The sequence below is a fragment of the Rhincodon typus genome, chromosome 13, assembly GCF_021869965.1.
Source record: "Rhincodon typus isolate 14 chromosome 13, sRhiTyp1.1, whole genome shotgun sequence".
Lineage (NCBI taxonomy): Eukaryota > Metazoa > Chordata > Chondrichthyes > Orectolobiformes > Rhincodontidae > Rhincodon > Rhincodon typus.
This window is the reverse complement of record NC_063344.1, coordinates 47962589-47988361: the sequence shown is the minus strand read 5'-3', so window position 1 is coordinate 47988361 and position 25773 is coordinate 47962589. Positions and strand designations below refer to the sequence as shown.

Genomic DNA, 25773 nt, shown 5'->3' with positions numbered 1-25773 from the left:
GTTTCAGGTTCAGTGACCCTTCTGAGGAAGATCTGCTGAACTTTTCCAGCAAGTTCTGTTTCTGTTCTTATTCAGTATTTCGGAAATGCCTGTGTTGGAGTACGGGGACCCAGAAACAGTTGTACTCTGGGTATATAAATACGAATCGGCTGAAATCTGTTGTGTGTTATAGCTCACACATTTCCCTCAGCAAAATAATGTGGTCCTAAATAATACAAGTTAGTTAATTTCTAGTTGAAGCTCTTTGCCTCAATGGAATTTGGGGCATATTGCACTCCAAACAAAATGAAAATTTAATAATTAACATCTTTGATCTGTCATAGCAACTTTGAGAAGATTTTTCTCCAACTTTCCATCCTAAGGGTAAGGTCTGAAGTTTCCCAGCTAACTTTTATCGTCTTGAATCAAGTGCAATAAGCAATATGGGGGATGTCATGTTCAAAGATATTCTCTCCTATATATCTGACAATCTAGGACATGTACAGGATGGCATGTTTTAACATTGATGTTATCACATCGGATTCTTTCCTTATTTTGCTAGCAATCACAAAATAGACTGTTGTGTGACCCTAGTGTATGGAAACAACTTGCAGATTACAGCACAGTCATATACAAAGTGGCCTGTAAACTAGATCATGTAGGAATATAATTATAATATGGCCTCCATTCCTAATAATAGGCAACAGGCTTAAGTTGTTCATAAAGGCTTAATAAAATCTATGAAAGAGCAAGAGAATGTTAAAAGATTGAATAGCTGGTGAAGCAAGACTTCTGGGCTGAGCAACGGTACAAGTTCAAACCAAGTATATCCACTTGAAGGCAATTATTTTGTGTATATAAAAAGAGAAAATGCTGGAAGGACTGTGTGGGTCATGTAACAGATTGTGTTCAAGTTGATGACCTTTTGTGAGAACTAGAGGTTGAAGAACGAATAATTTTCAAACAACTACAAACCGGGTTGGGCTGTGGGTGGATTCTAAGGTGATGGTGGGTGTAAAGGAGGAATGAGTGAACGGAAAAGCGTCTGATCGCATGGAGTGTAAGAATAATTAAAGAATGCAAAGGAAAATGGTGCAAGCCAAACATAGGTGGCACTTGGACAAATAAAGAAACAAAAGATGCTGAGGAGCTGTAAGTAGCAACCACATAACCACTACCAGCATCTGTTATGATGTGAAATTATTGAAGTCAGTGAGCGTGGAAGGTTGTAAAATACTGAATTGAAAGATGATGTTTCAATGAAGCTGAACAGGAATAGTTTGAGGATAGATGCTAGAGTTGGGATAGGATGGAAAATTAAAATGACAGACTGGAAGGATGCCATCACCTGCAAATAACCTCCAAGCCCCTCCCCATCCTGACTTGGAAATGTTCCTTCAATGCCTTTCGGTGAAATCCTGGTCCTGTCTCACTAACAACATTGTGGGTCCACTCTCTCTCCAAAACTGAAAATTACCTGCCTTACAGAACACTCTGGAATAGTCCATAACTCTGGGCCAGCACGGTGTTCCGAGCTGCCTCCCTCTGTGTTACGACCCAGGAAATTGAATTTGAGGGCAGTTATTGCCACAGCATAACGCAGCAATGTGCACCAGGTTGCTTTGGAAGTCCTGATGCACCAACTATAAAGGAATTGCCTGGGAAGTTTAAATTTCTAATGGACAAATATATGCAGTGACGGGATCCTTCTAAAATAGTGTCCAACTCTAAGTTAAAGATGGAGACTGTGGAAGGTTCCAAACTACCTCCATGGAAACCTCGTCAAGGTTCAAGAGATTGAAACTTTCTCTAACTCCTGGTTAACTATAAAACTGATCCATCTTGACCCCACATTCCCCAATGGACCTGACTACCCACCCATCTCCCCTCCAACTCCCATGGACCTGACCACAACTGCCCCAGACCCTTCAGTTAACCCTTTGACCCAACACTTGACTTCCCATAGAATCAGTTCCCCAATGCATTGAGAGTGCTTCAGCTGGGAAAGCTCTGGGCCCAGCAATTTGCCTGAAAATTTGCATCAAAGGTTTACAGGCAAGTTTTTTTAAAGTCTGATCTAAATCAAAAATAGGGATTCTGACTCTAATCAGAAATTTTGGGTCAATAAATGTTGTGTGAAAGTATAACTGGAAGAAAGGGAATGGCATACAAAATGTTCGACGCACCAGCAGATGAATAAAATCAGTAGTGCAAGCTAGCCGGTCACTTTTTCATTTAAGCTGTGTCTGGCTAGTAGGCCAGTGATGCATCTTTGTTTGAAACACACTAAGAATTAAGTTTGTATTTTTTATCATCATGAGCATGGCTGTCATTGCTGAAAAGTTCTCCTTCAGGCAATTCATTTAAAAATTTCTTCTTCCAATGGAAACTGGCTAATCACTAAATTTTACTTGGCTGGATGACCATTTCTACTTTCTGTTTGAGACCAACTGTTTATCTGATCAGCCTCTTGTAAAATTGATGTTCTGTCTCTCTAGTGCAAAATACCTTGTAATTGCTTGATTTGTCATACGTTTGGATAGATTTTTGGACTGTGTGAGAGAATTGATTTGTTTCTCTCAAGGTTTCGAGTGAATGCCAAAAGAGGCTGAAATGTGCCACACCATTTATGATGAGCGACTTGTTCTATAATGCTGAAATAACAGTTACTGGCCCATTTAAAGGTTAAAAAGCATAATTTTATGACCATATCAGTGCTTCTAGTTGAGTATTTGAACTGCTTACAAAATTCTGGTCCAAAACTGTTAACATATCCGTTCCGATTTTTCTTCAGCTTAAATTAGAATACTGTAGGTTCTTACATCATTTAGTAATTTTCAATAAGCAACCACAATGTAAATCAACTGATGATCAAGTTGTTTGGAAAAGACAATGTAGCGATGATTGAAAGAAAATGTGCCAGGAATAGGATACGTTCCTGGAACTGTTTGAGGGATCTATGATAAGTAATGAACAGTAGACAAATATGAAATATTTTATTAATCACTTAATACATTTCATATTAATCAAACTCTAATGATTTTGTACTAGTTTTAAATTAGTTATGGATCAGTGGAAGTGTGTTCAGTATGACTTCTTCAGAACTGAAAGATTTTGGGAAATGTTTTTATACATCTGACAGAGGCAGAGGCCTTGTGCAGAAGACAAAGGGATTGTTAATGGTGGTGAAAGACAGAAAGAGATGTAAAACACGTGTAAATTAAGATGTGAAAGGGAGAGAATGTATCCTACCTACTAAGAGCAAAAAAAAAGACGTGGGCTGTGTGTGGATGTGGGGAGAGAATGTAAGAAAAATGGAGAATAGACCTAATGCAGCTAGTTTCTGAACTTAATGAATTCAATATTGAGACCTTGAGGCTGTCAAGTATCTGAGTGGAATATGAGGTGTTGTTTCTCGAGTTTGTATTTGCTTCATTGGAGCTTTAAATCAGACACAGGACAGAAATGTGAGGATAGAACAAGATGTTTTACTGAAATGGCAAGTAACTGGGAGGCCAGGGTTCTTTCTGTAAATAAAGCAGAGATGTTCTGCAAAGCAACATTTGATATTGCCAGTGTAGAGGGGACTGCATTATGAGCAGTGAATGCAGTAGATTACACTGAAAGAGGTGCAAGTAAAATGCTGCTTCCCTTAGAGATGTATTTGGGGCCTTGGACAGGGAGAAGGTGAATGAACGAGTGTTACATCTTCTGAGATTGCATGGGAGGGTGCCATGGGGGAGTGAGGAAGTGTGAGAAGTGATGTAGGAGTGGATCAGAGGAAGCAGTCCCTGTGGAATGCTGACAGTGGGGGACAGGGGAAGATGTGGTTGATGGCATCCTGTTGAAGCTGTTGGAAATGGCAGAGAATGATCGTTTTGAATACTGTGATGAATGGAATGGAAAGTAAGGACAAGGAGAATCATACTGTTCTGGGAGGGAGGGGGAAGGGGAGGGGTGAAGGCCGAAGTGCAGGAGACATGGTTGAGGTCACTGTCAACCACAATGGAACAATTTTTTGGTTCGGGGAAAAATGGATATGTTGGGTGTAGTCTAGCGGCACCATCAGAAGAAATGAGGTGGAGAAACTGGGGAGAATGGAATGGAATCTTTGAAGGAGGAGGTGTAGCCGAGGTGACTGCGTGAGTTGGCGATCTTGTAATAGGTATCAGTGAACAGCCTATCCTTGGAAATGAAAACAGTGAAGTAAAGAAGGGAAGGGAAGAATTGGAGAAGGCGAGGGAAGGATGGAATTTGGAAGTAAACCTGATTAATTTTTCCAATCCTGGATGACAGCAGGAAGCAGCACTGAAGAGACCTTTGAACTATTGGCGAGGGTGTTGTGCTTGCGTCCTGAGTAGGACTGGAACAAGGAATATTGTACCCTACAAAGAGACAGACATATTTGGAGCCCATGGGGGTATTCATCCATATTTTTTGACTTGGAGAAAATGAGATGAGCTAAAGGAAAAATTTTTCAAAATGAAAACAAGCTTGGCCAGATGAAAGAAGGGGTGATGGCCGGAGACTGTGCAGTTCTCCTTCCAGGGAAGAGGTGGAGATCATTCAGACCATCCTGATGGTGAAAGGATGTGTAGCAGGATTGCCCATCCATCCTAAACAGGAGACAAAGGCCAGAAAACTGGAAATTATATATTTGACTGAAAGCATCACGAACGTAACTGGGAAGATACTGAACTAGAGGGGAGAAGTAGAATCAAGATAAGAAATAAGTTCCATGAGGCAGAAGTAGGTTGAAATGATCTGCCAGTGCAGTCCTGTTTATGGATTTTTGGAAGATGGTAGAAGAAGCTGTGCGTTGTTGAGGGACTATGAGGTGGGAAGTTGTGGAGGGAAGGTCTGAGGTCTATGACAGCCCTGGAAACCAAAGCTTGACATTCACTGGTGGGATCATGATTCAGGGGGAGATGGGAGGAAATGCCTGAGAGTTGGTACTCAGACTCTGCAGGTAGAAGCTAGCATGCCAGACACCAACTATGCCAGCCTTACTGACAGGTTTGATAACAAGGTCAGGTTAGACCTGAGGAAATGGTTTAGAGGGTGATGGGTTAGAGTGGGTGAGGGGAGTCATGAAATTAAGATGGCCAATGTCACTTAGCCGTTGTCAATGGAGCGATCAATTGCAGTTAAAAGACCAGAGGATGTGTCCAAATGGAGGAAGAGTTTTGGAGATGGGTGGAAAGGTTTGTGTGGCAAGGAACGGATTTGTGCCCAAAGAAGTGGAGATGAGCACAGATCATAGAATCCCTGCAGTGTAGAAGGACGCCATTAAGCCCATCAGACCTGCACCAAACCTCCAAAGAGCATCCCACTCAAATGCCCCTCCCATCCCATCCACATTGAGTTTGTACCATGGCTAATTCAACTAGCCTGCGCATCCCTGTACACCATGGGGCAATTTTTAGCCTGGCCAGTTCACCTAACCAGTACATCTTTGGATTGTTCAGCTGCAGAGCAAGGTCAAAAGGTATGGTACGTACCCAACAACAGTTGCAATTGGATGAAAGGAAGAACTTGGAAGGAAGGCAAGGTGAAACATCTGCTATATTCTTGATTTGCTGCAGATTTGTTTGGGATCTTGCTTACATTTCTCCATAGTATCTAACTGGTGATAGATTAGGTGGAATCATGTTCTGGTGTTGGGGGTGTTGCTGACCTATCTGCGCAAGGGCATCCAACAGAGGGTGCTGCTGAGGAGGATTCTGGGAGGCGTTGTCTCAGTCACTGCGACCAAGGAGGGGAGCACAGAAGAGCTGGACTCAGCGAATGGTGTAAAGGCATCCAACAGAGGCTGCTCTTGAGATGGATTCTGGGAGGAGTCGTCTCAGTCATTGTCCAGGAGTGAATAAAAGGAGCGCAAGTTACGGTGGAGCAGCGGTTCTTGGAGTGGCCGTTTTGAGAAGGGCTGCTTTGTGGTGCAAGTTCTGCTGGAAGTTTAAGTGTAGGCTTAAGTGAATACCAGGCTTTGGTGAGGAGGGCAAGCAGCAGTGAGGTAGGGCAGTCGAAGGAGGAATGAACTCCAGCTGCTGAAGGTACAAGGGTAAAGGCGAAGTAGAAGAAAGTTTAACCATGAAGGCAGAGGCAGCAGGTAAGTGAGTGGCTGGTGAGTAGTTTTGTTTTCTTCTCTCTTATTTTCTCTTTTGCTTTGCTACTGTTGTTAACTTAAGAATTAAGTCATGGCAGGAGATCCCAGACCCGTGTCATGCTCCTCCTGTGCAATGTGGGTATTCAGGGACCCACACTATGTCCCTAACTTCTTTGTGTGCAGGAAGTGTATCCAGCTGCTGTTCCTGTCTGACCACTCGACAGCTCTAGAGCTGTGGCTTTGGAGCATCCTTGAGGCTGAGGGAGTTATGCATAGCATGTTCAGTAAGTTGGTCACACTGTAGATAAAAATTACTGAGAAAGATAGATAGGGAACGGGTGACCAACAGACAGAGGGAGAATAGGAAGGCAGTGCAAGGATCCTCTGCCCTCCAAAACAGGTGCACCATTTTGGGTACTGTTGAAGATGGCTCACCAGGGGAAGGTGGCAGCAGCCAGGTTCATGGCACTGTGGCTGGCTCTGCTGCGCAGGAGGGCAGGAAAAACAGTGGCAGAGCTCCAGTGATAGGGGATTCAATTGTAAGGGGAACAGGCATTTCTGCAGCAGCAAAAGAGAGTCCAGGGTGGTATGTTGCAAGGGTCAAGGATGTTTCGGAGTTGCTGCAGGACATTGTCGGCAGGGGAGGGTGCACAGCAAGATGTCGTGGTGCGTATAGGCACTAGCAATACAGGTAAAAAGCAGGATGAAGTCCTACAAGCTCAATTTAGGGAGTTAGGAATTAAACTAAAAAGTAGGACCTCAAAGGTGGTAATCTCAGGATTGCTACCAGTGCCATGTGCTGGTCAGAATAGGAATGGCAGGGTAGATAAGACAAATATCTGGCCTGAAGAATGGTGCAAGTGGGAGGGATTCAAATTACTGGGACATTGGAACTGATTCTAGGGGAGGTGGGTCTAGTACAAACTGGATAGTCTGCACCTGGGTAGGACTGGAACCCATGTCTTACTATCTCCTAGGGAGGGTGTTTGCTAGTGCTGTTGGGGGAAGGGTTTAAACTAAATACAACAAGGGGATGGGAACCAATGCAGAAAGTCGGAGGGAAGTGAAGTGGGGACAGAAAGAAAGGACAGTAAGGGGAAAAGTGAAAGTGGAAGGCAGAGAAATCAAAGACAAAAATCAAAAAGGGCCCTATTTCGCATTGATTCAAAAAGGGCACTAAATGTCAAAAAATGAGCCTGAAAGTTCTGTGTCTCAATGCAAGGAGCATTTATACTAAGGCAAATGGATTAACTGCACAAAGTTATTAATGGATATGAGGTAATTGGGATCACAGAGACCTGGCTCCAGGATGGGAACTCGATGTCCAGGGTTATTCAATTTTCAGGAAAGGTGGACAGAAAGGAAAGGGAGGTGGGATAGTGTTACTGGTTAAGGTGGATATTATTACAATAGTAAAGGAGGACGTTAGCCTGGACTATGTGGAATCTGTTTGGGTAGAGGTGTGGAACACCAGAGGGAAAAAAAGACATTAGTTGGAGTTGTGTACAGACTACCAAACAGTAGTTGTGATGTTGGGGACTGTATCAAACAGGAAATTAGAGATGCATGCAGTAAGGGTACAACAGTTAATATGGGTGACTTCAATCTGCATATTGATTGGACTAACCGAACTGGTAGCAATGCAATGGAAGAGGATTTCCTGGAATGTATGAGGGATGGTTTCCTTGACCAATGTTTCGAGGAACCAACTAGAGAATAAGCCATCCTAGACTGGGTATTGTATAATGAGAGAGGGTTGATTAGCAACATTGTGGTGCAAGATCCTTTGGGGAAGAGTGACCATAATATGGTAGAATCCTTCATTTAAGATAGAGAATGACACAATTAAATCTGAAACTAGGGTCTTGAACTTAAGGTTAACTTGGATTGTATGAGGCATGCATTGACCAGGATAATCTGGCCAAGGATGCTCAAGGGATTGATGGTAGATAGGCAATGGCAGTCCTTTAAAGAACACATGGATGAACTTCAACAATTGTACACCCCTCACTGGTATAAGTGTAAAACAGGGAAGGTAGCTCAACCACGGCTAACAAGGGAAATCGGGGATAGTATTAAAGCCAAAGAGGAGGCGTATAAATTGGTCAGAAAAAGCAGCAGAACTTAGGACCTGGGAGAATTCCGAATTCAGCGGAGGAGTTCAAAGGGTTTAATTCGGAAAAGGGAACATAGAGTGTGAAAGTAAGCTTGCAGAAAACTCAAACTGACTGTAAAAGCTTCTATAGATATGTGAAGAGAAAAAGGCTGATGAAGACAAATGTAGGTCCCTTGCTGTTAGAATCGGGTGAATTCATAATGGACAACAAAGAGATGGCAGAGCAGTTGAACAAATACTTTGGATCTGCCTTCACTAAGGAGGACACAAATATCCTTCCGGAAATGCTAGGGGACAGAAGGTCAAGCCGACAGAAGGAACTGAAGGAAATCCTTATTTTTCAGGAAATGGTTATGGGGAAATTGATAGGATTAAACCCAATTACGTCTCTTGGGCCTGATCCTCTGCATCCCAGTGTATGTAAGGAAATGGCCCTAGAAATAGCAGATGCATTGATCATTTTCCAGCATTCTGTAGACTCTGGACGGTAGCTAATGTAACCCCACTCTTTTTAAAAAAGGATGAGTGATAGGCCTGTTAGCCTGACATCGGTGGTGGGGAAAATGCTGCAATCATGTAAAAACTGCACATTTGGAAGGTAGTGACAGAATCGGTCAGTGTGGATTCACTCAAGGGAAATCATGCTCGACACACCTTCTGGAATTTTTTGAGGATGTGACCAGTAGAGTGGACAGAAGGGAGATAGAGGGCTTAGTGACATGGTGCAATGAGAACAACCTCTCTCTCAGCGTCGTCAAAACTAAAGAACTGACCATTCTCTCCAGAAAGAAAGGAGCAGAGCACGCCCCCATCTACATCAACAGAACTGAGGTTGAGAGGGTGGAGTGCATTAAGTTTCTTGGAGTGAAGATGCGATGGTCAAGATGGTACAATAATGCCTCCTTTTCCTCCAGGCAGTTCAGGAAATTTGCTATTTCCAAAATGTCCTCACCAACTTCTGCAGCTGCACCATTGGAAGCATACTGTCCAGGTGCATAGTGGCCTGGTATGGCAACTGCTCTGCCCAGGACCATAAGAAACTGCAGAAGGTGGTGTGCTCAACCCAGACCATCACAGAAGCCAACCTTCCATCCATGGATTTCATTTACATCACTCACTGTCGTGAGAAGGCTACCAGCATCAAGGCTACAACCTCTTCCATGAGGCAGAAAATACAGAAACCTGAACAAATGCACCAGCAGGCTCAGGGACAGTTGCTTCTCGGCCGTTATGAGACTAATGAATGGACTGTGTAACTTCAAATGATGCTGATCTTGCTAATGTTGATCTTGCCTAGCACATGCCCTGTGCAATGTAACTTGTATGCCTGTGTCTAAGCCTTTTTACAATCTCTAATCTGTACATCCATGCTTACTATGATCTGCCTGTACTGCTCATATACAAAGCTTTTCACTGTACTTCGGTACATGTGACAATAAACCAATCAGTCAATCAAGGGTGAATCAGTACATGTTGTGTATCTGGACTTTCCAAATGCTTTTGACAAGGTTCCACGTGAGGTTAGTAAGGAAAACTAAAGCTCATGGTATCACAGGTAATGTATTGACATGGACAGAGAGCTGCTTGGCAGACAGGAAGCAGAGATTTGGAATGAATGGATCCTTTTCAGAGTGGCAGGTAGTGACATGTCGGGTACTGTAGGGTTCAGTGCTGGGACTTCAGTTATTCACAATATACATTAACAATTTGGACAAAGGAATTGAATGCAATGTCTCCAAATTTGCAGATGTCACTAAGCTGGAAGGCAGTGTGTGCTGTAAGGAGGATGCTAAGAGGCTGCAGGGTGAACTGGACGGACAGTTTGAGTGAGCAGATACTTGGCAAATGCATGATAATGTGGATAAATGTGAGGCTATCCACGTTGGTTGCAAAAGCAGGAAGGCAGATTATTATCTGAATAGTGGCAGTTTAGGAAAAGGTGAGGTACAATGAGACCTGGGTGTCATGGCGGGACAGTTGCTGAAGGTTGGCATGCAGGTGCAGCAGGCAGTGAGGAAAGCTAATGGCATGCTGGCCTTCATAATGAGAGGATTGAGTAACGGAGTAGGGATGTCTTGCTGCAGTTATACAGGGCCTTGCTGAGGCCACACCTTGAGTATTGTGCAGTTTGGGCCTCCGAGTCTAAGGAAGGACATTCGTACTATTGAGGGAGTCCAGCGAAGGTTCACCAGACTGATTCCCAGGATGGCAGGACTGAGATATGAGGAAAGACTGAATTGACTGTGTTTGTACTCTCTGGAATTTAGAAGAATGAGGAGGGGGGCATCTCATAGAAACATCTAAAATCCTGATGGAAATGGACAGGCTAGATGCAAGAAGAATATTCCCGATATTGGGAAAGTCCAGAACTAGGGGTCACAGTCTAAGAATAAGGGGTAAGCCATTCAGGATTGAGATGAGGAAGAATTTCTTCAAGTTGTGAACCTGTGGAATTCTCTCCCACAGGAAGCTGTTGGGGCCAATTCATTAGATACATTCGAGAGGGAGCTGGACGTGGCCCTTGGGGCTAACGGGATCAAGGTGTATGGGAGAGTATGGGAATGGGAGACAGAGATTCCATGATCGTATTGAATGGTGGTGTGTGCGCAAAGGGCTGTATGGCCTACTCCTACACCTATTTTCTGTTTCTATGGATAACTGGCAAGAGACCCACACTGCCCTTTTCTGGGAAAGCCTTCCAAATCATGATCCAAGACGCTGAAGGGAAACTAGCAACCTAGGCCACAAGTAGGTCATGTTGGGAGGGGTTTTGCTAGGTGCTTTGTGGGGAGAGGGGTGCAGTATTTTTGGAAACAGGGACAAAGCGAAGCTCTTGGTGCCCTTCCCAATGTCACATCTCTTGTTCAGGCACCAAGTGCTCTGATTTTAAAGACCTGCCCCTTCCATTGGCGGGGATTGATGCTGTTGTGGGAAGTCCAACCCTGACTTATTTCTGACAGAGGCAGGATATCGCGGGTTCAAGTATATCCCCACCCTGCTAAATTAAATGCCCTTCCTAACTCCAAGTCCACCATCAGAGGGGGCAGAAGATACCACTCATTGTTTGTTCTGAATTTATAATTGCTAACTGAGCTTCAGAAAGACCAAGGAAGTAGTGTCTACAAAAGCTAGAAATTGTTTGTTTGGGCACTCCATTGTGGTGAAGGCAAGAGCAAAGGCTTGTGGCAGAACCAATTGGAATTGGAACTGAAGTTGCAGTGACTCTATGGGGGAAGAAGGAAGTTAAGGGCTTCTTTATCCTTCCAGCACGTAGGCTCACAGTTAACGACTTGATGTTTCCTGAGGAGGAGGCCTGTACAAGATGCGTTTTATCAGGGGGGCTGTTGCAGAAAAATCGCTGGAACTCAGAAACAAAATCCTCGCTGGAAAAAATCAGCCGGTCTGGCTGCTTCAGAAAAACTTTGGCAAACTTCAGAACAATTCTGAAGAAGGATCACTGGACCTGAAACGTTTAACTCTGCTTTCTGTCCACTGATGCTGCTTGACCTGCTGAGTTTCTCCAGCAATTCATGATTTTGTTTGAGGCTGTCCCACATTTGTGCAAATTCTTACTAAACCCAGAGGTCATGCTGCAGATAAAATAGTCCTCAACTTCTTTTTGTGGCTGGTTTCTTCTGGGTAGCAGAGATACACATACATTTTTATTGCCCTTCTGGAAATTGATTGTGGGCACCATGCTGTGTGCGAGCAAACATTGAGAGAATGATGTCAGTGATTCCATAACCACCCATGTTGTTGCAAGCAGCACTAATATCCACAGCCCTGCAGAATAGAGAGAATTGGAAAATAGGTCGTCTAAGGCCTTCAGCACAGTTACTGCCAATGGATGGACAATTTGGTTATATCCTCCAAACAAAGTCTCATGTATCAGGCATTATGAGGCAACGTGAGGAATTTTTGCTGTGGGGAAAACTCCAAACTGAAGGGACCACCTGTTTTGACGGACCCAACCTGCTCTAGTGCAGAGGTAGACTTGTCCAAAAAGTCCCCTGTAGTGTGGCAATGCCATTGGAACAGTGACTTTCCCTTCCCACTCGACTTTATATGTATTGTGCTGACCACAAAAACTGATCTATGAGTGAGCATGGTGGGGACGAGGTAACTGGAAATGATTGAGACGATCACTGGGTCATAGTTGATGTGACCAATCTAACCTGGTCAGTCATGTTTGGTCAGTCCCTGTCCCAGCAGCTTTATCTCCCTCTCCATGTGGAGGCCCTGTTCAAACTGCCTCCAACTTAAAAGTAAATGCGAACAAAATCATCAAGCAGTCTGCTGTTCACACTTCAATAATTGTTATTTTTCTTAACTAGAGCGAACACACTCATCACGTTCCCTCATGGACAACTGGAAACAGCTGGATAGATTCTTGGAGTTTATGGAGCTCTTTATCCAGGCATTATTAATTGCTTGTACGTTATACTGAGACTTCCTGCAGAGCAGTTTGGTCTTACTGCACCATAAACTGTATCTGGTTTATAATGATCACCAGTACATAACATAGTTAAATACTTGCCTGGAAAGCAAGTGTTTGGTGTCTTTATAATGTGCTGAAGTTTGGATTTGCTCTTTTTACCTCACTGAATGCTGCTGTGTACATTTTCGATACCATGGGCAAATACATTCTTATTGCTGACTTTTAACCTATCGTAAGTTGTATACTTTAAGTGCTGTTTGTTTGACATATCGTTCTTTCTTGATGCTTGTTTCTTCTGCAGAATGTCTTTTCCAGGTAGCCTTACTTAAGATCAAGAAGGTGCATTGCTGATAGAACCTACATTCTCAGCAAGATTTCATGTTTGTCTTTGGTCCACCTCTCAGCGAGTGCTCCACGGACTGGTTTCTGGGGGGTGTGGGATTGTTTTATTCTCTGGGAAGATCTGGTTTTCCTGTTGCATGTTCTGTAGTTGGTGTGTTTTCATATGTGACTCCTTCTACAAGTGACATCCTGGCACTTGCCAGGCAGAAACTGTTCAGTGATGCGGTTAATTATAGTTTGAACATGCTCAAGCTGCAGCAGGCTTCTCTCAGATAACGTACAAAAGCAGGTGATTGTATAAAGCATTTGCTGAATAAAATAAATCCTGACTGCTATAGTATCGTGAATTTAATATTGTTGAGGAATTAACCTCATCAGAATTCATTGAATGTTTTATGGCCTCATAATAACGTTCACTCATGTTTTATTGTACTTAAACTTTCCACCGCAAACTTCTAACATAGAGACTGTTGGCCTATTTGAGGACACAGACATATCATCAATTGTTTGGAATGAGTGGTTAATCCTTGAGAAAAATAAACAAATAACTCATTGTTATTTTACAGGGTTGTTTGACTTCCTTTAGCTATTCAGTGTGACTTATGGTGTTGGTAGTGTTGGAAATATATTTTATTTTGGGGCTCTCCATTTTTTAACTGCTGTAGCAATATTTTCATTCATTGAGTATTCATGCATTTCTGTTGCCTGTTGTGATTGATGACATAAGATAGTTCAAGTAGTTTTTTATTCAAATTTTGCTTTTAACTGCAGTATTAGATCCGATTTATTTGAGACAAAATGGCAAAAAATGCATTGAAATGTTTCAGTACCAAGGTATGGACTTCACTAAGGCATTTGATAAGGTTCCTCATGATAGACTGGTTAGCAAGATTAGAAGATCACATGGAATCCAGGGAGACATAGCCATTTGGATACAGAATTGGTTTGAAGGTAGGAGACAGATGGTGATGGAGGGTTGTTTTTCAGACTGGAGGCCTGTGACCAGCGGTGCGCTGCAAGGATCAGTGCGATGTCAATTGCTTTTTGTCATTTATATAAATGATTTGGATGTGAATATGGGAGGAATGGTCAGTACATTTGCTCATGACACCAAAATTGGTGGTGTAATTGACAATGAAGAAGGTTATCTAAGAATATGGGGTGGCACGGTGGCTCAGTGGTTAGCACTGCTGCCTCACAGCACCAGGGACCCGGGTTCGATTCCAGCCTTGGGCAACTATCTGTGTGGAGTTTGCACATTCTCCCTGTGTCTGCATGGGTTTCCTCTGGGTGCTCCAGTTTCCTCCCACAGTCCAAAGATGTGCAGGCTAGGTGGATTGGCCATGCTAAATTGCCTGCAGTGTCCAGGGATGTGTAGATTAGGTAGGTTATAGGGATGGGTCTGGGTGGGATGTTCTGAGGGACAGCATGGGCTTGTTGGGCCAAATGGCCTGTTTCCACACTGTAGGGATTCCATGATCTATGATATTCCAATTAATTTAGTCCCATTTGCCAGTATTTGCCCATATCCCTTTAAACCCTTCCTATGCATGTACCCATCCAGATGCTTTTTAAAATGTTGCAATTGTACAAGCCTCCACCGCTTCCTCTGGCAGCTCATTCCATATATGCACCGTCCTGTGTGAAAAAAGTTGCCCCTTAGGTCCCTTTTGTATCTTTCCCCTCTCACCTTAAACCGCACTGTAGGGATTCTATGAGAAATACAACGGGACCTTGATCAGATGGGCCGAGGAGTGACAGATGGAGTTTAATTTAGATAAATGTGAGGTGTTGCATTTTTGAGAAGGAAAATCAGGGCAGGACTCATATACTTAATGGTAGGGTCCTGGGGAATGTTACTGAGCAAAGAGACCTTGGAGTGCAAGTTCATAGTTCCTTGAAGGTGGAGTCACAAGTAGACAGGAGAGTGAAGAAGACGTTTGGTATGCTTGCCTGGATTGGTCATTGCATTGAGTATAGGAGTTGGACGATCATGTTACAGCTGTACAGGACATTGATTAGGCCACCATTTGGAATACCGTGTTCAATTCTGGTCTCCCTGCTACAGGAAAGATGTTAAACTTGAAAGGGTTCAGAAAACCTTTACAAGGATGTTGCCAGGGTTGAAGGGTTTGAGCTACAGGGAGAGAGGCTGAATAGGCTGGGGCAACTTTCTGTGGAGTGTCAGAGGTTGAGGGGTGACCTTATAGAAGTTTATAAAATCATGAGAGGCATGGATAGGGTGAATAGACAAGGTAATTTTCCCAGGGTGGGGGAAGTCCAAAACTAGAGGGTATAGGTTTAAGGTGAGAGGGGAAAGATACAAAAGGGACCTAAGGGACAACTTTTTTCACACAGGGTGGTGCATATATGGAATGAGCTGCCAGAGGAAGCGGTGGAGGCTTGTACAGTTGCAACATTTTAAAAAGCATCTGGATGGGTACATGCATAGGAAGGGTTTAAGGGGATATGGGCCAAACACCGGCAAATGGGACTAAATTAATTGAGATATTATAGATCATAGAATCCCTACAGTGTGGAAACAGGCCCTTCGGCCTAACAAGCCCACACCGTCCCTCAGAACATCCCACCCAGACTCATCCCCCTATAATCTACACATCCCTGAACACTGCAGGCAATTTAGCATGGCCAATCCACCTAGCCTGCACATCTTTGGACTGTGGGAGGAAACCGGAGCACCCGGAGGAAACCCACACAGACACGGGGACAATGTGCAAACTCCACACACGCAGTCACCTGACGGTGGAATCAAACCTGGGACCCTGGTGCTGTGAGGCAGCAGTGCTAACACTGAGCCACCGTGCCACCCAATATTTGGTGGGCATGAATGAGTTGGGCTGAAGGGTCTGTTTCTGTGCTGTACAACTCTACGCAGGTTCAGTTATTCGGATAGTGTTGACTGTAAGTTCCTTTTCATACCACAACCTCAATTCTCATCAAATAATGAGAGAAATGGAACACTCATTCATTTAGCATGTTATGATACCTCTGTAAAACATTCCTAGCAACCTCTCAATGTCGATTGCTACTTTGCTGGCTTCTTATAGAGCAGTGGGATCTTTAATCAGAGCAAGCTGATGGGGCTTTGGTTCAAAATGTCATCCAGAGGATATGGCAAGCAACAATCCTGTATTCTGTGTTTTACAGCAGCAACAAGCTAAATTATGTGCTCAAGTCATGGGTGAAGTTGAACCCCAAGCCAGAGAGAACTGCCACGGTTAGACCTGAATAGTTACATGAGTAATGATATTGTTAGTTCAGTTCTTGCACTGGTTGATATCCTCTGGGTAGGAGAGAGAAAAGAGATGGAAATTGGAAGAACAACGCATTTTAACAGAGGGAAAGTGAAATACTAGGGATCTGAAATGATAATTGATCTTGAAAGCACACCATCGGTCAGTGAATAGCTACAAAGAAAATAAATGAGTTTTACAGCTTTAGGCTACAACCTTTCACGAGGATCGAGGTGCTGTGGCCTGAAAGGTTAACTTATTTCTCCTCCAAATGGTTAGTATTTTGAGTGAACCTTTAATGTTTTGATTTTGATATTTAAAGGTGATGATTTTTCTTTTAGGAACAGCCTTTTCTCCAACTTTTGAAATAAACATTTCTCCCATTATTGAATAAAGCCTATGTTTTTGGAAACAAAACAAAACACACCCTGAATTACATGCAGAGGGTTGAATCTGGCCATAAATCAAATTTGTGTTCACTTTGGCAAGTTTCATGGAGGGTTTCTCCCTGTGAGGCCTTTTGAGGTTACTGTCACCATCTTCCCTAATTTACCTCATTGCCTATGTACTGCATCCCTATGGCATGTCATTCTCCTCCTCCCAGCTGCTGCTGGGGTATCCCAGGATCTCTGGCACTATTAAAAACGCAGTTGTGCGCCAGGTCATGTGCTGGATTCAAATAGGTTCAAGTTATTTAAGAAATGGGAAAATTGGTACCCTGCTTTGCAGATAAGGACTGGAAGGTTCTGGTGGATGGGGTGGTGCGGGGGATGGCTTCCCTCCTTCCTAAGCTTGGCCAGAGGAGACTACAACACCAAAAACTGCCCCCCTGCTCTGAGGTTCCCATGAGGTCAGTGCAGTGTCCAGTGTATGGAGAAATGCTCAGCAATGCAGGAAGAAGGTCAATGACCCTCTCTGCTCCCCCAGGGTAAGTGCCACTGTCTTCTCTGTGCTACCAAGGCTCATAGGTCTACCGCTCTGAACATACCATGTCTTCCCTGACTCACTCTCCCTTACCTCAATCCCTCATGCCACTAACACTACGGTGCTGCCGGTGGGAGCAGGGCCCCCTCTGGAGATGCTGAGATGTCTATGTACTGGTAACCGAGTAAGAAGTATTGTCCATTAATGCACTGCTGTCCCATTGCCGCCAAGATGAATGAACTCTATACTGCTTGCCCTTGTTTGCGATGCATTTTTGCCTCTGCCACCTGAAGGTACAATGGCGTCTGCACATTCTGGGTGGCCAAGAGGGCAGCCTGAAGACCTTTCCTCCTCCCATGCTGAGGGAGTCCCTCAGAGGATGCACCAGTAAGGCTGCCTCCGTTACTCACCTCCAGTTGATCCTGACACCTCCAGTGGGTATGTTGGCTGGATTAAAATCAGGAGTATCTGCTGGTGAGCACATTGCTGCCACATCTCTGCAGTTGGTCAAAGCAGAAATAGCCCAGGTTGCTGGCACTCATCCCTGGCTAGAGGACCCCTTGACATTAGCCATTCATAGCTTCGTACACATGAAATTGATATAGGAGCAGCAGGAAAGTTTGTCAGAAACTGATGAAGTTTGCAGGATGGCAGTAATGCTACTGGCACTGTGCTGTCCCAGGCATGTGAACATCTGCCTGTTTCCATGGATATGTTGGCCACATGTAGCCAGCACCACTACCCTCCCTCCCAGCCTTGGCATCCTCATTGAATCCCAGCATGTTGCCTCAAATCTGCAAAACTGAGCTCCCCAGTTTCCCTTCTACAGCAATGCTCACTGGTGATCACTGCACCTCGGCCGACCCTTTGACTAACCCGATCTCTGTGCATCTCCCTGGCCGACTTTATGGACTGGTTGCCCTGAACCCACAGGTCTGACTGTGGCCCCTTTCGTGGACTGTAGACTACAGACCCCCGTTCTGGTAATGGAGGCTGCCCTGGACTCAATGTCCCAGTGTATTCCTTTTAGTTGACTGTGGTCTACTCCCCTCAGCCTTTGAGACATGATCATTTGGTTGAAGAACAAGCGGTGTGTTTGCCATGTATGCTGCTGGCACATGGTGTAGGGGTGAGATTGCTATTGCTTGATGGTGTACAGTAACATGTCATGCCCCCGACTGCTGACAACTGTGCGAGCTGCCTTGTTTAGTTTGCACTGAAAACACAGAGCTTTGAACACATAAGGTCTGGCTGAAGATGCAAAGTGCAAAAAGGCAAGGCAGGTATGCTGTTAACATCCAAGCAAGTGCAAGGTGAGTGGGTGCTAAGAGATGAAGCAAGAAGCCATGAGATGTTTAAATCCCTGATCTGGGTGTCTGTCCCCATGCACAAGGTGGGCTGGCTTTGGCACTGCAAGGAAAACTGCCTGTATGCTCCGAGGGGCAGCATGAAGGTGTAGAAGTATATTGTAGATGGACTGGAAATATGCTTTGATCTGGTTAGGATACTGTGTTTTGAGTGCCAATACTTGTGGACAGGGGCTGTGTAGGGTCACTGCCCATGGAGTGTGCTCTAGGATGTTGGTGCCTGGTGTCCAAAACAATGTCCAGAGGAATAAACAGCAAGCTAGAGTTGCCCAATAACTGCTCTGACTTTCACGTTGGGAATTATCACTGTCTAGTTGCATGGCAGGAACTTGCTGGCTATCTCCCCCAGTTTTCCAGACTTTCTCGTCAATGCACACATTGTTCAGAGCCTAGGAAGATTCTGCTGAGTGAGACTGAAGAGATTTTAAGTAATGTAAGCAATCAAAAAGGAGCTTGGATAGTTGGAATATGTAGTCCATGTACTGCTTAGATTAGTAAAACCATTAAATCAAACTATAGATTTTTACATAGCAACAAACCCAAGTGTTGTAAATAAATACATACTTGGCCCAACTTCAGTTTAATTTCCTTGATTTATGAGTTTAATCTAATCGTCTATTTGTGTTACCAGCTCTGATATATTTCTGAAAGCTCTGAACAGGAGGCAACTACTTTCAGGAATGACATTTATAAAATTTATTTACATTTTCTTTATGCATAAGGTCTGGACTCCAAGAATCAAAATGGTTTAAGTGAGCAAAATGTGTTGCAATAACAAATTTAGAAGCACAAGGCTAAATGTCATTATTCAGCAGTGGAACGAATATGGATTCCCTGTTCTATAAATCATGTAGATGTCTGGAAAACCTGAAACACCCACACTATCAAGGAGGAGGTCACAAACATTTCCAAGTACCTTTTTGGCTGCATCAATCACATTGAATAATTTAGAAGAACTAATGCCATTATGCAGCTGAAATAGTTTACTCCAAAATTTGAACATACTTTAGCAGACTCTGATGCAACTTTTTTTTGCATTTCACCTTGGCATTCTTAAAAAGCAAGTTTGGCCATTGAACCGAAGAATACATTTTGCTTCGCTTTGCAATGATAAAATGTTTTCAAGGAGCTCTGACCTCTTCAAGGGGAGCAACCACCATCAGACTGCTGTTATCTCACTGACTGTCATACCCTGTGTCCTGGAGGAACAAGTATTGAGCTGTCATGTTGGGAATGGTCACCATCTCGTTTCTCTCCGACACATGGGACGGTAGGAAAATGCAGATCAATAAGGCAAGGTTAGGTACTAATGGCATGCAAATTGGCATCTCGCCAGTCATTAGTGAGGACCTTTTCAAAACCTCTGTGTAGAATTGGATCTAAGATTGTTGCCATCTAGAATCTCATCTCTGCCAATCTCGCCGGATTTTTTTTTCCACGACTGATTCTCAGTGCTCACATTGTTCAGGGGCTGGGAAAATTTGGCACAGTTTCTTCTTATTTTCTCTCCAGTCTTTTTCCAAGTCTTTTAAATCTATGACCTTTATGAAATATTTCACTTGCCTTTATTTTTTTGCCAGCCCCTCCATTCATTTGAATACTTTTATCTGGTCCCCACTTAACCTTCCACATAATGAGGAGAAAAATCAGTTTCTCCAATTTTTCTATATAATGGAAGATTCTCATTCCTGGCATCCTCCTCCTTACCTACTTAACCACCTTTAAATTATGGTGCCCAGAATTGTTTATGATATTCCACCTCAGGTTTAACAAGGATTTGGCATTACTTCCTGGTTTTTATACAAAATATCCTGACTTAAAAAGCCAATGATCCTACACACTTGATCAATACCTTAGAAACTTTGTGACTTTTTGACGATTTGCCAATGAATATGGTTTCTTCTGTTCTTGCAGTCCTCCCTTGAAATAATACCACTTAGGTTTTATTTCATTCATTCATGGGATGAAGACACTGCTTTTAGGCAGCATTTATTGCCCATCCCTAATTGCCCAGAGGGCAGTTCAGAGTCAACCACATTGCTGTGGGTCTGGAGTCACATGTAGGCCAGACCAAGTAAGAATGGCAGTTTCCTTCCCTAAAGGAAGTAAGTGAACCAGATGTTTTTTTTTGATAATCAACAATGGGTTCATGGTCATTGTTAGATTCTTAATTCCAGCTATTTATTGAATTTAAATTCCACCATCTGTCACGGTGGGATTCAAACTCAGGTCCCCAGAATGTTATCTGGGTCTCTGGATTAACAGTCCAATGATAATACCACTAGGCCATCGCCTCCCCTTGTGGGGTTGTTGTAACTGTCTTTCTAATAGTTCTGACTGCCTCATAAAGCTTGTTTTCTAGCAGCCTCGCTATTTACTTTCTTGCTCAGTTTGTTTTCAATCATCTTCCAGTTGGGAATATCTACTTCCCTTACCCAAGGCCTGGAATATATTTAGAATAACAAAAGCAATGGCTGCATTGTCACTGAAGCTTTGAACTCATCCAGATGGCAGCATCTCTTAGTGTCTTTTTTTCAAGACACTAAACATGTTCTGGAGTTTCTAGAATGTACAGACGCTGGGGCCCCATTGCTATTAAAATTGAATTAGTATAAATTCAGCATTGGACTTTTAAAATCCATAATAAAATAAGAAAATTCTGGCAATATACTAAGTCCTTAAATTTTGACTCCAGATTCCCCCACCTAAATGCTATTTTGTCTGTTTCTTTTTACAGGCAGTTGACCTATTGTCTGTTAACAGCATTTTTTTGTTTTTATTTTAAGAATTAGTCACTTTTCCTTATAGAAGTAGTGCAGTATTTGAATACTGCTGAAGAGGGATTCATTGATGTGTTACATATTTCACTCATCTGGAGAAACATAATGCCAAATTTCAAACTTCTACAGGAGAAGAGGATGTTGATTGGTTGGCAGTTTGACATTGGTCAAACTGTTGCCATGGAGAAAGCAGTGGGACTCTGTAGACTCCCCAGGCTTCCTGCTAACTCAAGAAAGGCAAAAGGTTTGGTCATATTCTATTTGTTTGCAGAGAACAGGTTTTGCACATGAATATGATGTTTCTTGCTTGCGTATGTGAGCCTTGTTACAAACTCAATTGTTAATACACTGAGCACCAGCAACATGTGTTCAGGAATATTTTCCTTACCATGAAAATCTTTTCCAATTTTAAATCAGTCTGAATAAACTCAATTTGATGTTTGAACTTGTTTAATTTCGTGACTTCAAAAATATATTTTTGGAAGAGTTGTTTTTTTCTCTCACGCTATGTTAGACACTGAATGCTGCTGAGGAAATTGGTGTCTGCCAGTTTTGTAGATGTCCAACCTGCCATTCACCTGCCTATCCACTAGCAAGCAGATTGCCTGGATAGGCTAGTAATTGGCGTTTAGCATTAGTGGCTTGTCACCAAACATCTGTTGATGTTAGCAATGTTCTCAGACAGGTTGCAAAATTAACGTTGCAACTCTGCCATCATCATTCATGTGAGATTTGAACATATGCGGCAGTGTCAAAATTGTGTTTGTCTTTGGGGACAAAGCACAAAACTCATCCATGTAGAATTTTCAGCTGCTGCTAGATCTGCACTTCAGTAAACATCTCCAAAATCTAACATCACAGAAATTGTCACAATTCATACTTCTTGTTTTGCATTGGAAAGAGTGTAGGATATTATTGAATGGGTTAATAGCTCTTGATCTATGAATGTCATTGACAACTGAATCCTATATCTAATTCAATCTGAGTTATTAACTGGGCATTGCCGCATGAGGAATGGTCTTAGAAAGGTTTTGGGCAGAAAATTTAGAATTAACTCTTTCAGCTCAAATGCCTTCACATTAATACTTTTCTTTGTTTTTTTTTCATCTTAGGAGGAATTGAATAGACTAGAGAACACTCTGGATCAAGTGCATGATGCAAAATATGTTGTCCAAAAGTGAGTGCATCTGTCAATATTTTGAAGCCATGTCTTCCTAACATGCAAAATATACTAAAATATGACTACCATTAAAGTTATGTACTGGCAGAGCATTAAAATTAAAAATTCTATTTATTTTCAATGCTTGGTGAGTTTGTGACAACAGTGTGACACTGAGTCAGACAGACTGGAAAATTTTCAAGTTCTGGCTTGGATTTGTCTGCAGCTTGTCTTGTGATCAGGCATGATAAGTAAGGGGAAATACAAGTGTAAAAAGCAAAGGGGAGAGCAGATGGAGCATGAAGTGTACGCATGGTAGAAGAAAAAAGTAGCAAAGAAAGTGCATTTTAGGAGAGAGAATTTCCGAGATAAAGTTTGCCAGATAGGTAGAATGGGCCTAATTTTTATATAAACAAATGCTCAATGTTCTGAACAAAACTAATGAGCTAGAGGCATATCATGCTGTATGGAAGCATAATAAAATCTGTAACAGATCAGAGCCAGGATTTGGAGCTAAATATTGCTGATGACAATATGTGCAAAAGACAGAGACAGGTTTACGTAGAGGATTGTGCAAATTTTGAACCTTTTTTCATGCCAAACTTAAAGAATGAATAATAAATCTTCAAGTTAATTATAGCACACCAAATTAATGAATTAAAAAAGATATAGGAGTGAGTTCAAGAAATATGTAGAAAGAATACAGCTGTTAAATTGCGTGAAATTTAATAATCCAAACAAACACTGGGGTGAACATCATGTAAGTAACATTAGATGGGTAGATTTTTCCACAGGGCATTTCGGATTACTTTCCAATGGATTTTTAGTTCAGCAGGGAAGGAAAGAGTGAAAATTTAGTTATAGCAAATTAATGGGGCGTGTAATTTTAGCAATAGGAGAACAACTCAAATATGATCATATCATAAGTAGATACAAAAAACTGAAGAATTGAAGAAAGATTCATTCCTTCGGTGATCTGAGCAGTGGGGATGGAGGGAATACAAACAAAATTTAATTTATTGTAAACTTTGTCTCACATTCCCAAACGAAAATGGGATGGACTGTCAGTGACCATTAGTGACCAAGAATTAATTATCTGTCGAAAGCTAGCAGCTACCCTGAGTACCCACAAATGATTGTTGTGAATTGACAATGGATAGTGTTTATATTATCAGGTTGGACACAGTTGTCATCAGTTGTGATGCCTCTGATGTTCAAAACTTCTGCTCACACTATCTAGACTTGTTGAAAGCATTTGAATGAAGTGTAAGAAGACTGCTTGCATCCAGGTCACAGTATTAATCACCATTTTGAGATGAGGAAATTTTGCTTTTGAAAGACTACAAACTGCATTGCATAATGAAATGGAGAGAATGTAATAAGTTTCGTACATAGAAATAAAGATATATGTTTCTTTTAGCATCCATCAACTTCCCATCGATTTTGGAAATGATATTGAAAAATGTCAAACCAGCAGAGGGGTGCCAGAATCAAAAGTGAAAATGTAAGTATTATGATTTACTACAATTGAAGCAAAACACTGAATGCTGGAAATATTAAATAAAAAGAAAAGTGATGGAAAACACATCAGGTCTGGCAGCATCCGTGAAAAGAGAAATAGAATTAGCATTTCAAGTCCCATAATACTCCTCTTCAGAACTCTTCAGGAGATAGGTAGGAATTAATTACTATGATTTATTCTAGAGTTGTGTTGCAAAAATTTGAAGTCGATCTAAATCTTTTTAATAACAAAAGCAAAGTTGCTGGAAAAGCTCAGCAAGTCTGACAGCATCTGTGAAGGAAAAAACAGAGTTAACGTTTCGGGTCCGCAGGATTAAATGTTAATCAAGTCATCAAGTGCTTGCCACCTGGATTTTACACTTTTAAAGGAGAAGATCCAACCTCAGGCTGCTGTCTCATTTGGAGGTTGACAGTTCTTCAGTCCCAACAGTGCCACCCAGAGTAGTCATCACTATGGGGACTGCAAGAAGCAGGAGGTCTGCGGCAACAGACATGTAAAGGGAAGTGAATGGAGCCAGGGCCGGCTGGGACTAGCCACGCAGTCCCTCTGAAAAGTTGAGGCTTGGGCAGGACTGTGGAGTACAGGGGGAAATGTTTCTGTGGCAGATGTACTCCATGAGGGACAGGGTACTCAATGAAATGGCATTGAACACCCATGTGCTAAGTGCCCTTGGACTGTCCCCACCCTTGATTTAATTGGGAGGAGGCAGAAATATGATGGGCTCTCAACTCTGCACTTACTCTCACAATTATACTGTTCAACACTAACTGCCCTTGAGGAAGGAGATTACATGAATTTAATTCTCACCTATCTTTGCATATAACATCATGTGCTCTTTCAATCTTCAGTTTTCCAGTTCTGCAAGGTTCAGATAAACTTGTAATTCTTAAGGAATTCTCCTACCAAATATCTCTGCATTGCTACTTCTCATTAATTGCCTTCTCCATGGTTTTTTTTTCCCAGAAATTTCTTTTGGCAAGTTTATAGCCAGCTCTTCTGTCTGTCTAATTGTCATTCAGTATTCATCAGCTCCTGAATTTATTCCTCTATAATGCACATTGGCACTTTCTTTCTATGTTAAAAATACTGTCCCAAATATTTTGGGCAGCAATGAACTTTTGGTGCTAGCTATTTGAATTTCCAAATAGGTATGGTAAGGTGCCATGTAAAATATTGTTCCACAACTAAAGAGTTGGTGGTGTTGGGTGAAATATATGAGCATGGATAGAGAATTGGCAAATTAACAGAAACCAAGACAGTTGAAACAAATAAAAGTAAAATGCTCATACTGGAAATCTGAAATAAAAACAGTTCTGGGGAAACTCAGCAGGTCTAGTGGATTTTGTGGCGAGAGAAACAAAGTTAACATATCAAGGGCAATATGACTCATGCTGCCAGACCTGCTGAGTTTCTCCAGCACTTTGCTTTTAGTTGAGATAAGTGGGTTGTTTACAGGTTGGCAAATTATAACTAGTGAGTTGCAGTCAGCTTCAGTCCTGGGACTTTGACGATTTTAAAACTACAACATTGATTTGGTTGATGGGGCCCAGTGAATTACAGTCTAATTAAGTGATTATATGAAGTAGGAAGGCAAATTGTGAAGAATATACAAAGAATCTGCAAAGGGATATATGTGAATTAACTGAAACAGCAAGCATTTTTCAAATGTGGGAAAATGAGGTTATCCACTTCGGAAGAAAGAATAGAAACACATTATTATATAAGTGGTAACAAGGTGTAGAGCTGGATGAACACAGCAGGCCAAGCAGCATCATAGGAGCAGGAA

At 42.4% G+C, this 25773-nt stretch overlaps 1 protein-coding gene across 1 annotated transcript in view; it reads left to right on the top strand.

Annotated features, from left to right (window-relative positions):
- LOC109922803 (IQ domain-containing protein J) overlaps positions 1 to 25773 on the top strand; it is a 397858-nt gene that overhangs the window by 108686 nt on the left and 263399 nt on the right. The window contains exons 2-3 of the mRNA XM_048604115.1: positions 22419 to 22483; positions 23886 to 23969. Coding sequence (XP_048460072.1) covers positions 22419 to 22483; positions 23886 to 23969 — 149 coding nt within the window. The remainder of the gene's footprint in view (positions 1 to 22418; positions 22484 to 23885; positions 23970 to 25773) is intronic.